General features: G+C 39.0%; 1 protein-coding gene across 1 annotated transcript in view; it reads left to right on the top strand.

Annotated features, from left to right (window-relative positions):
* Window positions 1–539: 539 nt before the first annotated feature.
* The window catches only part of rab11fip5a (RAB11 family interacting protein 5a (class I)), a 35,145-nt gene continuing 20,523 nt past the window's right edge, over window positions 540–15,161 (top strand). The window contains exon 1 of the mRNA XM_062440822.1: window positions 540–1,201. Coding sequence (XP_062296806.1) covers window positions 825–1,201 — 377 coding nt within the window. The 5' untranslated portion in view covers window positions 540–824. The remainder of the gene's footprint in view (window positions 1,202–15,161) is intronic.

The following is a 15,161-nucleotide window of genomic DNA, read 5'->3' as shown; positions in this document are numbered from 1 at the left end:
AGATTAAGTGGAGATATTACACCTTACATTCCTGCACAGTTGTGTGTTGTAGTCTGTGTGTACCTTTAGCACATGTGTTGTAGTCTGTGCACCTTTAGCCCATGTGTTGTAGTCTGTGTGTACCTTTAGCACATGTGTTGTAGTCTGTGCACCTTTAGCCCATGTGTTGTAGTCTGTGTGTACCTTTAGCACATGTGTTGTAGTCTGTGCACCTTTAGCCCATGTGTTGTAGTCTGTGTGTAACTTTAGCACATGTGTTGTAGTCTGTGTGCACCTTTAGCCCATGTGTTGTAGTCTTTGTGCACCTTTAGCCCATGTGTTGTAGTCTGTGTGCACTTTTAGCACATGTGTTGTAGTCTGTGTGTACCTTTAGCCCATGTGTTGTAGTCTGTGTGCACTTTTAGCACATGTGTTGTAGTCTGTGCACCTTTAGCCCATGTGCTGTAGTCTGTGTTTAACTTCCTCGTCCTGCAGAAGAAGGAGGACAGAGGCGTGACGTCGCTGCCCGCAGAGAGGCCCACACGGCAGGAGGAGAGAGGCAGGGACGAGCCGTGCGGAGGACGGACGCTGCTGCAGCCGCAGAGCAGACTGCTGCGAGACGCAAGAGAGCAGCCAGGGCACGAAACGTCCGGCGACCACACGGCAACTTTGCAGAGACAACAACCGACAGCCATAATGCGGCACAGCCCGCCAACAACCCCGGAGCTGATGTGACTGCTCACACCCCAAAAAAGTAGGAGAGGAAGCGGCGGTCACTACCACCACCACCACCGCCTCTCCTCCCCGGCGTTTGCCTCGCAGGTCGGTCGGTTTGTCTGGAGGACATGGACACGTTAAGCGTAGACGACGATCAGAGATGGGTACCGACACACGTTCAGGTGACGGTGCTAAAAGGCAGGGGATTACGGGGCAAGGGCAAGCACGGCACCAGCGATGTGTACACCATCATCCAGCTGGGGAAGGAGAAATACTCGACCTGCGTGGTGGAGAAGACTACCGAGCCGGAGTGGAGGGAGGAGTGCTGCTTCGAGCTGCAGCCCGGCGTGCTGGAGAGAGGCGGGCGGTGCGCATACCCGGCCGGGAGCAACGAGCTCATCCTCATCGTGATGCACCGGGCTCTGATCGGGCTCGACGTGTTCCTCGGACAGGCTGTGATCCATCTGGAAAAGGTGTTTCACGAGAGTAGATGCCTGAAAAACGAGTAGGTTAACCAGTTCACTTTCTATACGGGTGTGTGTGGGGTGTAAGCATGCAGATGAGGGTACTGTGTGTGACCAGCTTCATGCATGTAGCCTCATCTGCAGAAGCTTCATCTGTTTTTTCCCATGTTCATTGAACTCATCAGGGGTGTTTTTGTTCTTTTATAGTTGGTGCACAGTTTTGTTCTGAGGTACAAACACAGCTGTCAAGTCTGTGGTGCTGCATCAGGGCCCTGCAGACACACCCTCCCTCCTCCCACAGATATAGAAACTAACTCTGAGCCACATCTGACCACTACAGACCCATCTGAGAGACTGAAGGCTTCCCCCTTAAAATCTGTCCTTCTAGAAAAACCTCACTCTCCCCTCCTCCATGGGGTGTCCACCACATGAGTTTTGATAGGTTTGTTTTGTTGAGGGTTCTCTAAATGTTATTGCCCAATAGCCAAGGCCTGACGTAGAGCAGGCGGATTACAGCCTGTCCCAATTCCAGGGATTATCTGACAGTATCATGATCCAAAAGCTTCAAGGTATTTTTAGCATAACATGTTGTTTTACAAAAGCCCACCAGCTGGAGCACAGGCCTGGCTGTAAAGAAGTGATGCAGAAGTTTCATGTTTCATAGGTTCAGCTTAAACATTTGCCAAATATTCAACAAAATTCCCCCCTTCAGATGAGGCTCATTTATGACCAATATGTGATTTCCTGTGTTGGAGTTACTGAGTGGTAAACAATAGCAATGTTTTTGTGGTGCACCAACTTTCCCCTTAATGTTAACCCACCCAGCAAACATTGAGACATTGAATGACCGTTGTCCCAAAATGAAAGTTGTGCCAATGTTCTCTGACCATCAGCTGGACGTCCTTTTTAGGTGTCCAAGCAACGTCAAATGATGTCATTACTATCATCAACAGGCCTAATCAGCTATCCTCCTAAAGTTTATGTACAGTGTGCATTCTGCAGCTTTATACATCCTCTATGATGAGATTAACTTAATATGCTTAATATACTTAACTTAATATGCTTTATATACTTAACTTAATATACTACACGTACTGATATGGTCCCACCAAAGTCCTGTCCAACCTGGTCGTCTGTTATACAGCTTAACAACATGTCACTTTCAAGATATTCCTGATAATAAGTATCTTAGTTAATATGAGACACATGCATCATTTCAACAGTTTGAACTCTTAACTTGTTTAATTTCATCTGATGCACATTGCTCTAGTCTCCAGTGAGGCTGAAGCAGGTTAATACAAACTCCAGGATGTAAACAGCTGCTGAAGGTCCTCGTAAGAGCTCTGGGGAAGAAAACAGAGGCTCTAAATCACGAACTCTTCATCCACACAGAACATACACTCTAACATAAAAGGAAACTTACTCAATAGTGTTATTTATTCTCCGTTTCCGTCCTCTTGTTTCTGTTGCTTTTCAAACTACTCGAGAAGGCGCAGTACATCTTCAGCTCTCAACTCCTGTGGTGAACTAAATGCATCCTCGTGAGACGATGCTTTGCCCATATCAAACATGAATAATCAAAAGTATGAAGATAATACATCCATGATGAAGATATGTGACTCAAAAATAACCTTCTTGTAACTTGCCCAATGCCCAATGATGTTGACTTTGATGACGTTCTTTTTAAGGAACAGTCTACTCTCAACCAATTAAAGAATTAAGAGAAGGAGTTTGTATGAAAGATACAAAGCCAAACAGCCATATATAGTTGCGCAGTGAAACTTTGAAAAGCATTTAAAGTATTTTTTGAAGTCAGGCAGAACGGCGCCACCCTTTAACCGTCTCCTCACAGCCATTTTAAAACCAAAATTGGACCAGATGATATTCTTTCTGTAGGAGAAACTGACACTTATATATGCTGTACTCTAAATGTGTGCACACGTCTGCCAAAAAGTGTTTTATGATTTACATTTCATATGCAAGTTGTTGTTTTTGGCGTCTGACCGGGACAGTTTTTGGCCGTGGACACGATGTTGCTGTCAGAACAATATGAGCTGGGTATACACCGTAGTTTTTTTGGTGATATTCTACACTTCTCTCAATGCCTGTCGTCTCCCCCAATGATTATTTATATGAGCACATTTGATAGCTTACATAAATGTTTTTGATTCAGAGATTTACAGCAAAATCTGACATTTCCAGTTGATGTCTTGAACAGCTAAAGCATTTCCCGCTCTCAAACGACACTGACATGTGACAGCTATTTTTGTGGATAATTACTCTCCTTCAACTTTGTTTACATACTCCCAGACATTTGTTGCTGAAAGGAAAATTACATCACCAATCATGAGATATTAGCTGTCAATGAAAAGTTAATCACCAAAGTCCTTAAAAGTGACATCACTCCAGTATTAACCCCAATATTTATATAATCTCAAACGTCCCTGCTCATATGACCCTGTTGAATGAGCACAGATTGAACATTATGACTCGATGATGAACACAAATGTACCTCTCTCACCCATCTTTTTTTTTGGAAGTTTGATAGAAATGACTACCAGCTGACATCGACTGTTCTTTCACTCAGAGAGACTCTTGAATATGAGATGAAAGGGGAACCAGGCTCCTCCTGATGGCCCCTGTTGGAGCTGGTCACTTGAAGGTTAGAGTCAGCTCAGGGATCGTGATGTGTCAGCAGTTTGTCGTCTTGGTACATTCAATGTCTCCGTGTGGTATTCAGTGAATCTGGGGCTGGTCAATAGCGACGCCTCACATGGCGAGCACAGCCTTGCATATGTTTATGCTTCTCAAAAAACATCCTGAGTCGAACAAAGAACGTCCAACACAATATGAAGACTGTTGTTCTCATGCTACATTAAGCTAATGCCACATTATTAGATGTTAAACCAAACCCAGTCACAATCTCCTTACTATTTAATTTGTCAGTAAGCTTTTAACCCTTACATACTGATACTCTTCATATTCTGAGTCATAATTCGTCTCTACACCAATTCACATTCATGAACTCCCCATCAGTTATTAATTAATATTTGATTAATCCTGGATGAAGCTGTAAGAGAGCAAACATTCACAATCACTATTTGGTGGTCCAGGAGAACATTTAATAGCATATGATGAATACAACAACACGTGTGAATGCTGGTTCTTTTAATCTGTTTAAACACAGGTTAAATTTCTACATTTGCATTTATACAAAATGTGCATCAGCTTCATAAACATAAAAAACAACATTTTATTTCCATTTTTGTAAACGGTGGGTCATATTAGGAAAAGTCCAGCTAAAAGAAATGTGTATATGGTGTTTTGACAGCAGTTAAATTTGACCCTGAACAGTATATAAGGGTTAAACCTGGCTTTATGTTGATCGATGGACTGAAATGTCAGCTTAATCAATGTTTGTAGGTGTGACAAAAAGAGCAAAATCAGCACTATATCATATCACTATGTCATGTTTTTTGAGCTGTAAACATGAGCAGTGTGGCTCTGATATACTGAACAATGTTATTCCATCACTAAAGTTTAACATTAGTTAAGAAAGTTGCTATTCTGCTGCTGTCTGTCAGCTGAACCTGGTGCACTTTGGCCAAACGTCAGTCAGTAACGATGTGGGCTGCATGGGTATCGTTTTGTTACCAATGCCAACATGATGCCCGAGGTTTGGTACCAATACTAAATAGCTAGCATTAGCCACTATAAGCTACTGCCCTAAAAGACCAAATATGGCTGTAGCAACAAAACCCCCCTCGAGCTGAAGTGAGCAACAGTGTCTTTTATTGGTCATTAGTGTAACTTATGATTGCGCAATAATGTTATTCATGTGCTCTTTAAAACTTACATAATGTTACTTTAATGTATTAGCTTGCTGCACACAACTTCTGCTAATGCACCAGAGTTGTCTTGATGAATGAAATGAAGACAAAGGAAGTAAGGAAACAAAATTAAAATGGTCTTAATACAAATAGCTCAACAATACTGTAATGTAATACAGAATAAAATCAACAAAAACTATGATTTTATTTCAAGTAATATAAGCCAATAACAGGGACTGCTAGCTTTCTGTATCAACCCATTTTCTGTCGGCATTGGCCATCATTCATTATTACTTTATTGTGATGATATGATCACATTATGTTATCAATGCTTTTGTCCAAACTAATGACTCCCAATTATTAATTCATATATCAATATATATGTATATCAATAGCAGGAATACGTTCTTATAGATATTGCAATATTGATTTAAGCAATACTGCTGATCTCACATTGTAGACCTATCTCAGTAAAGTCTCAGTAAAGTGATAGTGATGACACAGCAGTCATTAGTTTATTTAACAAGAGTGTATTGACTAAGGTAGGATGCACCAGCAGTGAGTTACGGACAACACAAAATACTGCACAAATCAGAATTAGACTGGAATGGGATTGTAAAATGATGAATGGCATTTTAAATTCAATCAGGTAAAAGATTTCACCCTCAAATTAAGCTATGTAGCACATCGGAAGAACCCAAAAGGATTTAAAAGCAACAAAAACACATTTTCTGCAGCTATGAGACCCAATTTTACTAATTTTATTGGTTTTATCTCACTTTCTGTCACCTTTTTGAAAACTGTAAAACAATGAATAGCTGCACAGAGTTGCACTGTTACAGTATGTTTAGTATGATGTGTAGTTTTTGTTGGGGCTGTTCCAGCAACACCCTGAAACGTAAAGCTGTTTGATTTGTTTTTATCTCGGGTCTGTCTTGATAGAATAATAATAGGCTCTTCAAGGTTTGTCGGTTTGTTTAAGGCGAGCTGGCGATAAAAAAACTAGAAGGTAAGATAAATACTGGCAGTAAAATCTGATAATAAAAACGCACAGAAAGAATAAGTGCCATCAATAAGTTGCTCAGGTGAGAGAGAAGAAAGAAAAACATGTGCTATTTATGTAAATAATGCACCTGAACACAAATAAATAATAAGTTGAGGTGCTACATATGTAATATTTCAATTAAAAACACATAAAAAACACTCAATGTTACATTTATTATTGTAGAAGTTGAGGAATGAGGTGTGTGTGGGCCAAGGCCGTGCCAAACCTATTTCACTTTGCTATTTCTAATATTTATAAAGCTCTTTACAGGAGGTGGAGGCTTCATGGTGATATAGTGCTCGGGGTCGTATTTTTCATCTAATGAAGATAGGTCAGGTTGAAACGGTCTCTTTTTTTTCTCCCCCCCAAAAAAAAACTTCAGACTTGTTTTATCCTCTGAAGAATTCATCAGTTTCAGTACAATGTTGTTCTGAATCAGCATGTTCCAGTCACAGTCACAGTGGGGATGAAAGATGAAGCTTAAATCTGGATGTGGTTATTCTGGATGGTGAGGAGGGGGCGGGGGGGAAATAGGTTTATTCTGCACGTTAAATCTTTGAAGAAACAGTGATGATTAAACCAGAGGAGTGGAGTAACATGACTTGGACCGGAGTCATGAATCATATGACTTGACAAAATTAAACTCAGCTCTGTGAGGTTGTATTTTTAGGGCATTTATAGGACACAGTGGTACTTTTGCAGGAGAAGTCACAGGATCACTAAAATCAGAGGGATTTAATCTAGAACCAGGCAATATATCAGTATTATATCGATATGGTGATGTGAGAATAGATATCGTCTTAGATTTTAGTTATTGTGATATCGTGATATGAGATCAGTGTTTTTAAAAGCTGCATTACTGTAAAGTATATAAACTGAACTTACCAGACTGTTCTATCTGTTCTGTTATTTACTGTTTACCCACTTTGTAATTATATCCACATTACCGATGATTATTTATCAAAGGTTTCATAGTGTAAATATTTTGTAAAAAGCACCAACAGTCGTTTTCTACAATATTGTTGCAATATCGATATCGAGGTATGTGGTCAAAAATATTGTGATATTTGATTGTTCATATCGCCCAGCCTTAATGTAACTTCAGGGAACCACAAATGTCTGTGCTAAATTTTATGAAAAGCTGTCCGATAATGGTGGAGACATTTCAATCAAAAAATTAGAAAAATTTAATGATGTAATGATTTGGACGACTACCAAAATCATTAGAAGTCATCATCTGGGCACCACGAATTTCAGTCTGGACCAAAATGGCTGACATTGCCTTTCGAAGAGCCATGATGCTAACATGGCTAAACATGTCTTAAATGATTAATCGGTTATCTAATAGCGATTTGCATATCTCACCTATGGGTATTGATAACATTATTAGTAAATTAAATGCTTAGTTTTATCAAAAAAACTGTTTTGATGACATTTTGAGTCCTTAGTCAAACAAAAGTGCCAAAGATTTGCTCTGTCCACCTTTATGAAATGGGTTTTGATAGAATATATTTGGATTATTGGGACTATTAGGAGCAAAACAAGCTATTTTGGAGACTATGAAGGAGATTTTCTAAATTATTTATTAATAATGAAAAACAGTAGGAGATTTGGAGTCTTAAGGTGAGACAAAATACTCTATGATTGACTAATGTGCTGAGTATATTTTTGGATGAAGCAGTTGGTAGCACAAACAACCACATGTTTGTGTCCCCAATGAGTCTGATCTTTACTCAGCAATTTACCAGCTGCCATCAAACGGGTGGCACTGGAGGATGCCGTGGCTGTGACACATTTGCATGTCGATGTATCGGTGCAGGCCAGTTTCCAGGAAAGGTGGGCGTTGGGTGAATTCCCCGAAAGGGTCTTTCAGGAGGAAGCTACAAAAAAACACTGTCAGATTAACACACAGTGGATGAAAGCTAGCGAGCAACCCACGTTATTAACAGAACACAAATCAGTTTTTTTATGATGCTCTTATATATTTCCCCCCCTCCTTTTAATCAAAATTCTTCCCCAAGAGGATAATTTTAAAATTTCAGCTCTTTTTCCTGCAGGTCAGGGCTTCATGGTGTGTTGGTTGGTTGGTTCCTGCAGTGCTGATGTGATGATTTAGATGTCAGATCTGGTATTTTATAACCACTCCTTCTCCTTCTTTCTATCACATTGCTCAGTCTCGCTGCCGTGTTGCCCATCGATGGAAAGCAAACCTCTCATGTTGTTTCAGGCCTGAGTGTTACTGAGAAGTAAACCTCCATCTGCTGAGTGAGGGAGAAAGATTGTGTGTATGTGTCTGTTTCTCTCTCTCTCTGTGTGTGAGAGTGATGTACATCCAGAAAAATCCTCTGCTAAGAGCTGAGAGATTTTCAGTAGCTTCAGCCTAGAGAGAATATATTCTAACGGACATTATAGGTTACATAACAGTGTAACCCGACAAGTCATCCTAGATAATGTAAATCTACCTCCTGCTTTTTTTGTATAAAACAATTTACTGTGGGGATTTATCAGATTAACGTTTTATAGGCAGCAGGATGTACAGCAGCTCACATTTTTTACTCCTATATTCCTGAGTCATGTCGAGGCTCTGCAGTTGCATCACAAATCCCCGACAGCCTGTCAGGCATAATCAAGGAGGCACAATGGAGTAAATAAGAGAAGACACGCTAAATTTATGACTGTGGTTTATGTTAAAGAGAGTCTACCAGTGTTATTAGCAGACCAAAAATAGCCAGATGAGGTTCAGATGAGTTGTTTCCAGATCTAGGTCACTGTGACACAGCAGTCTAAACTCTCTCTGTCTTGTGTTTGCTAATTAATTAGCCAGAATACTAATATAAGCAAAGCTGCTATTGTTAAAGAGGACATAATGTGCATATTTCCAGCTCTATATTTATATTCTGGGGCTCAACTGGAATATCTTTGCATAATTTACAGTTAAAAAAACCTCTTTATTTATCTTATACTGGCCAATTTATGCAGCCCCTCAGTTCAGCCTCTGTCTGAAACAGGCCGTTTAGCTCCTGTCTCTTTAAGGACCCCCCTCTGATTGGTTAGGAGGACACATAAACAAACAATATTAGTCGGATGTAGCTCCTTTCCCCTTGTTCTATATGTGCTCGGACAACGTGAGCAGCCTTAGCAACGAAGGCTAAGGAACAGACGGCCATTTGTGGGCATGTATGAACAATCTGACATCACTCCGATGGGGAAGTAGCGGTAACTTTACAAACAGCGTGTTTTTTTAACATACATTCACTCCAAGTTTTGGAAGTTTGACAATGTTACCAAACATTATAACCACATATAAAAAAAAGAAAATCACATAAGATGATGGTAGTACTAGTCACCATTAGCTTTTTCTACATTTAGCAAGTCTGCAGATGAGATGTTACCTACAGGACTGTGACTTTTAGCTTCCCAAGTATTGGTCAGGTAAAAGGAAAAACTGCAATAAATTGGAAATTCTAACAACTTCTTAATTAAAACAACTTTCTTCTAAATGGATGCCAGTCCTCCAGTTATTGTGGTAATTAACTGAGGGATTTAATAACGGTAAAAGGATGAGGATACATTCATTTTTAATTAATTTTACTGTTTAATCACTGTAACAATATTTTTTTAATTCTTAATTTTCTAATTCTAAAAATTAATCCTAATCTCAAAAGCTCTTCATTTCACACTTAGAGGATGTGTTAAGAAGTTTGTGGTCTTAACCTTTTAAAAGTTAGAGGGAAAAAAAACAACCAATATCCTGTTACATCTGTTAATAATGCAGAAAACAACTTAAATAAAATCCCCTTTACTCCCACTGCATCGGTGAGTCACACCATTAATAAAGTCCCTCAAACACACCAACACAGATATTTCATGTTTTTTTATGAATATGCTAATCACTGTTGACGTGATGGAGAATTTAAAGACATTTGAGGGATAAAATATTGTCAGTTGGTTTTTCTTGTGAGACTCAATCATTCAGATATCTGATTATCGGTCTTGCTTACTTAGTATCAGTGATGAATTAACCAGATTTCAGTCAATATCAGAACTTCTGTGTATTGAATTGTGTTGTGTGAGCAAAGTCGTGCTTTAGTCGTCCTTCTTTATGGACTCCAGACTTTAAAAAAAATCCTTGGTAGAGTCGGAAAGATGCTTGAAATAGTTTCACTTCATGTTTTATATACAAGTTATCAGTCTCGTCTCATTTTATGTGTGTGTTTTTTTAAGCTATACTTAGTTTAATAGTTTAATTGTGACATTTTCTTGACTGATTTAGTCATTATGTAAGAGATTCAGCATTGGTTATGGTGCATAAATCTGTGGTTAAAGGAGTAAAATCTGTTTAAAGAGAGAAACCTACACTCCCACATAGCTCGACACTTTTGAGGACAGAAGCATTTGGACACATTGTTTACAGGAATCCAGACACTGGCCTTGAACTTCACATTAGTTTGGCCTTGTATTGTAAGAGCACAGTCCAGGAAAACTCATTTGCAAACTTGATTACACTTCATTATTTTACTGCAGTGTGTGTGTGTGTGTGTGTGTGTGTGTGTGTGTGTGTGTGTGTGTGTGTGTGTGTGTGTGTGTGTGTGTGTGTGTGTGTGTGTGTGTGTGTGTGTGTGTGTGTGTGTGTGTGTGTGTGTGTGTGTGTGTGTGGAAGCAAACAGACCGTAATAGCCTTATTCTCAGGATGCTTTGTAGCACCTTTAAGGTGATCTACTTTTCGCTCATTGACTGTTGTTCCTTTACTTAATACTCGTGTCTAATGCATTTTGAATTCACAGCCCTGCTTCAGTGGCTTTTCAACACCATTACTCAGCAAAAAGTTTAGAGGCGATTAGTCAGATATTTACAAGAGGGTGAGGTTGTGTGATGCTATCATGAAAAGAAAAGTTAGAACATCACTCATGACTTTATGTAATTTTCAGATGACTTTCTATCTTTAAACTTACTTAACTAACACAAAGGTCAGTGACAAATAAGGGTTGGCAAGATGAGCAATTCAAAAATATCTTAAAAAATGGTTTTAAAAGCAGCATCAGGTTTCTTAATATTGTTTATTTTGTGTTTATGTTGGTTTGATGTCATTTGAGAGGACATTTGCACCATGTTGTTTAAACCAAAAGTAAGAAAATGTCAAATGGTGTAACCACAAAATAAATATTAGATAAATAAATATTTAATCCATCTACCGTGTATTTAGATTTAATTATACAAATAATTACTTCATGTTAAAAGATCAAATGAAAAGAAACATTTTTAGAGTATTTCTACATTTAACTTTTAAAGCATTTTGTCAATATTGAGCAGGACGTATCCTAAAAACAACCATTTTTTAAATAATAATTTGTGACTAATGATTTAAAATGTGTTCCAAAACATATTGTTGTGCTTCTAAAATGTGGATTACATTTATTCCACATTTTAGTTCACGTCTATTTTCCTGTATATAATCAGATTTTTATGAAAAAATACTAGTTACACCAATTGACACTGGATTGCATCACGTCATTGACCCATAGATACTTAATTAGTTAGTGATATATGACACCAAATAAATACAATTAATTCCTCAAATAATTTCATATGCAAGCTTTTCTAGTTGCTACTCATTCGATCAAGTCATTTACTGTCCTCCGTCTTCTAGCAGTTGTTTAAAGCTGACTCTGAACTTGTTTTTCACATTTTTAATCTACTGTACGACTGTGACCTGTGTTTATAAAAGAAGCAACCATTCCTGGTTTTCTGTCGCTGACCGTTAATGTGCGGTTGTCAGATAAAATGCTCGGTTCTGTGAAAGTATTACGAGGAAAATTGGTGGCGAGGTTACAGCTCATCGCATCCAGATGTGGAATGTGGTTTTTGGGTCTCGCTGACGAGGCAGAACTCTCGAGGCCGCATTACCAGCAGAATTCCTCCTGGAGGGTTTTCTGGCCTACAGTAGATGTAACAGGAAGTGTTCACTTGGTAACTCAAATGAAATACCTCCACCTACCAACCAACCTCGCATCTTCTCAAAGGAGAGTCATACATCGAGCTGCTGATGAGCGTCTTTGGCTGCATTCAGTAGTTTCTGCAGCGTGTCCGTCACTGTTGGTGTTATTTTAGACCTTGTTAGTGACTGTTCTGCCAAATCAGCCTAAAGAGTCCAAGATGTAATCCTTGAAGAGCACATGTACAGTACTGTGCAAAAGTCTTAGGCCACCACCATCATACTAACAGAAAATACAGGATATTACACAAAATGTAATATTAAGTATTAAATATTATCATTAATTAAGGTTCCATTTAAGACAGCCATGTTCCTAAGGAGAGGTCGCACTAAATACTTTACACACTTTAGCCTACACAAGCTGTTTTCTTTTCTATTTTTTTCACTTTTTTTAATACTGAATATACATTTCCTGTATTTTCTGGTTGTATTCTAATTAAGCGACTGAGAAATAATTATATATGGTCATTGTAGCATTGCTAAAAACAACAAATCTAATGGTGGCCTTAGACTTTTGCATAGTACTTGCATGTTCATCACAGATCTAATGCTCTTGAGTCCCTGTTTTTGTACTTGCTTATGTTTATTTCTTTTTTGTTATCATGCTTACTCCCAATGTCCATAGCCAGCAACAACATTTAATGTCCGATAGTTCATAAAGATGTTTTTTAATACAAAGCTGTATTACCTGTAAATGGCAATGGCGATGATGATGTAATTTGATCAACAAAATGTCAGAGTTTCAGTCCGCGCAGTCTCCAGTATGTCCAATAATGTCTGAACATGCTGCAGATTAAGAAAACACATGAACCAGTAACATCTTAACCGTCACAGTCAGTAACCAGCCTGCAGAGGAAGGCGAACACTTTAAATACTTGGGCATGATTTAATGAGAGAGCATTGTTAAGAGAGCCAGCCAACCATTGTTTTTAATCAGGAAGCTGAAGAGCTTTGGCGTGAGCCAACACATACTCGACATGGCATGCAGGAACCTGGTTGAAAGTGTCTTATCATTTAAAATAACAACTTGGTACGGTAACTTGAGTGTAAAAAGTAAAAACAAACTCTCCAAAAGTGACACCTCACATCACACGCCCTTTACACTCACAGTCTGCTTCTTTCTGGCTGCCTAAGGGCCACATATAAGAAGTCTTTTATTCCCTATATCATACAGGCATTTAACACACAATGTCTGCATTTATACAATTAGCTCTCTGGTATGATTTATATAACCTGCCTGCTGCTACCTGCCCATTTTGCACTATTGTATGTTCAGTCAGTCAATCAATCAAACTGACAAAACTCAAGCAAGTGAAGTAAAAATAGAACATACTCAGCTGTTTGACGACATTCACTGCTCATAGATACAGACTGCAAAAAGGAAACAAAAACAAATATAGAAATGTTGCAATTTATACACAAAAACAAGCTGCAAACACAACAAGTTGATCTGGTGAACATGTTAGCAAAATATTCGCCTATTTACACATTTAGCATATACGGATCAATATAAGCACTATATAAGCTGCACTTTGCAGCTGATGAATTTAAGTCCAATATTTCCTTTATTTTTAGTTTTGTTTAGACCTTCATCAACTCTTGAGGGAAACATCTGGATATTTAGCTACTAAATACATTATGTTCACTCGTTAGTCGCTAACTTTGTCTGTCTGTTGTATTTTGTGGCAGGTAGCATACAGTGAATTTTTAGAGCTTTTAGAGCTTTAGAGATGCCTGCTGGAAATGATGCTGATGAGAGCGATGAGAGTAAAGATGGAGGCTATAAAACCAAAACCAGGAGCTGAAAGAGGCTATAACAGGATCCTCAAAGTTGGGTGATAATTCTGTTTGGGTTCGTTATTCCTTTCCAATCTGACTATTCTTTGAAAAATCACAGCTTTTGGTGATTTTAAGGCGGTTTTGCTGAGAAAAGGTTATTTTTTACAAGTGTGGTAGATTTTCTGGTAGTATTTACTACAGCAGCTTTAAGTTGCACTCTCATGTCCAGTTTACTTTGAGCTGCTGGAAAACCCCTTTGAATCCTCTTGGGGGAAAAACAACTGAAATATATCTCAAAGCAATGCAGAAAAAAACAACCCTTAAATACCATCATGTCTGGTGAGTCAAGTGGACTAAACTAAATTCCACAGCTGACACAAATCCCGCGCCCTTGGCACCAGTTTTGTTTCGGAGAGTCTCTTCTGTCTGGCACTGATACCACACAGGCTCACAGATCCCCCGCAGAGACCGGCGCTGGATAAAATAGGTTGATAGCCTACTTGTCTTGTGTAATTTCAGCCCTGTCCTGCCTTGAAGGGGAGGTTTCTGGGGATCGACTCGTACCACAGAAGACGAAATTCTTTTGTAAGCCGAAACCTAGAATAAGATTTCTAGAAGAGTAAATGTTCATGTCTACTCCTTAGTGGATCGGAGAGGGAAGAGGAGGAGGGGGGGGGGGGGCGGTTGAGGACATGGTGTCATGCTGGGATGGGGTGGAGTGTTGTGATTTCCTGTTTTTGCAAGATTAGGGAAGCAGATATGCCGTCACGCTCTGCAGCTCAGGAATGAGTTTGTTTATGAAAAGATGAATTCTTCGACTCCCAACAAATCCTAAAAAAAAAATTAAAAAATGGGTAGAACATTTTTATGATGAGGATTGTTGTGGTTTGGAGATGTTCATAAGCTATCCAGTGGATGTCTATAGAGGACAAAAATGCGTCACAGTCTGAACCTTGTTAGACTGTACAGGTTTCTGTGTGGGACGATGCTTTTGGGACACGGGGTCGTCCTCGGTAACAGACTCTCTGCTCTGCTAGAGTACGTAGGCTTTAGGTGTAGGCTGCTGCTTTTGTCTGTGCAGCAGTTTCTGTATTTAGGCCTCATGTCATTATTTTAAACTTATGTTCACATTTGTTTTTGTCAGCGTTGTTCATGCATCACATGACCCACAAGCCCCAGGTGCACGTACTACGTAAATAGGCCTGAAGCTCTTTTGCATCGTCTTCTAAAAAACAGAAGTCACGAGAATAGCTCCTGAATTTTTTCTTTTTTTTGTCTGTGGTTTCATGCATCATTCAACTTATTATGAAAATCTAACCACACACAAATGCAAACAAGTCACACATTTGCAGGTT

Source organism: Scomber scombrus, chromosome 19 (assembly GCF_963691925.1).
Source record: "Scomber scombrus chromosome 19, fScoSco1.1, whole genome shotgun sequence".
NCBI lineage: Eukaryota > Metazoa > Chordata > Actinopteri > Scombriformes > Scombridae > Scomber > Scomber scombrus.
The sequence above is the reverse complement of the archived record's forward strand: the minus strand, read 5'-3'. Positions and strand labels throughout refer to the sequence as shown.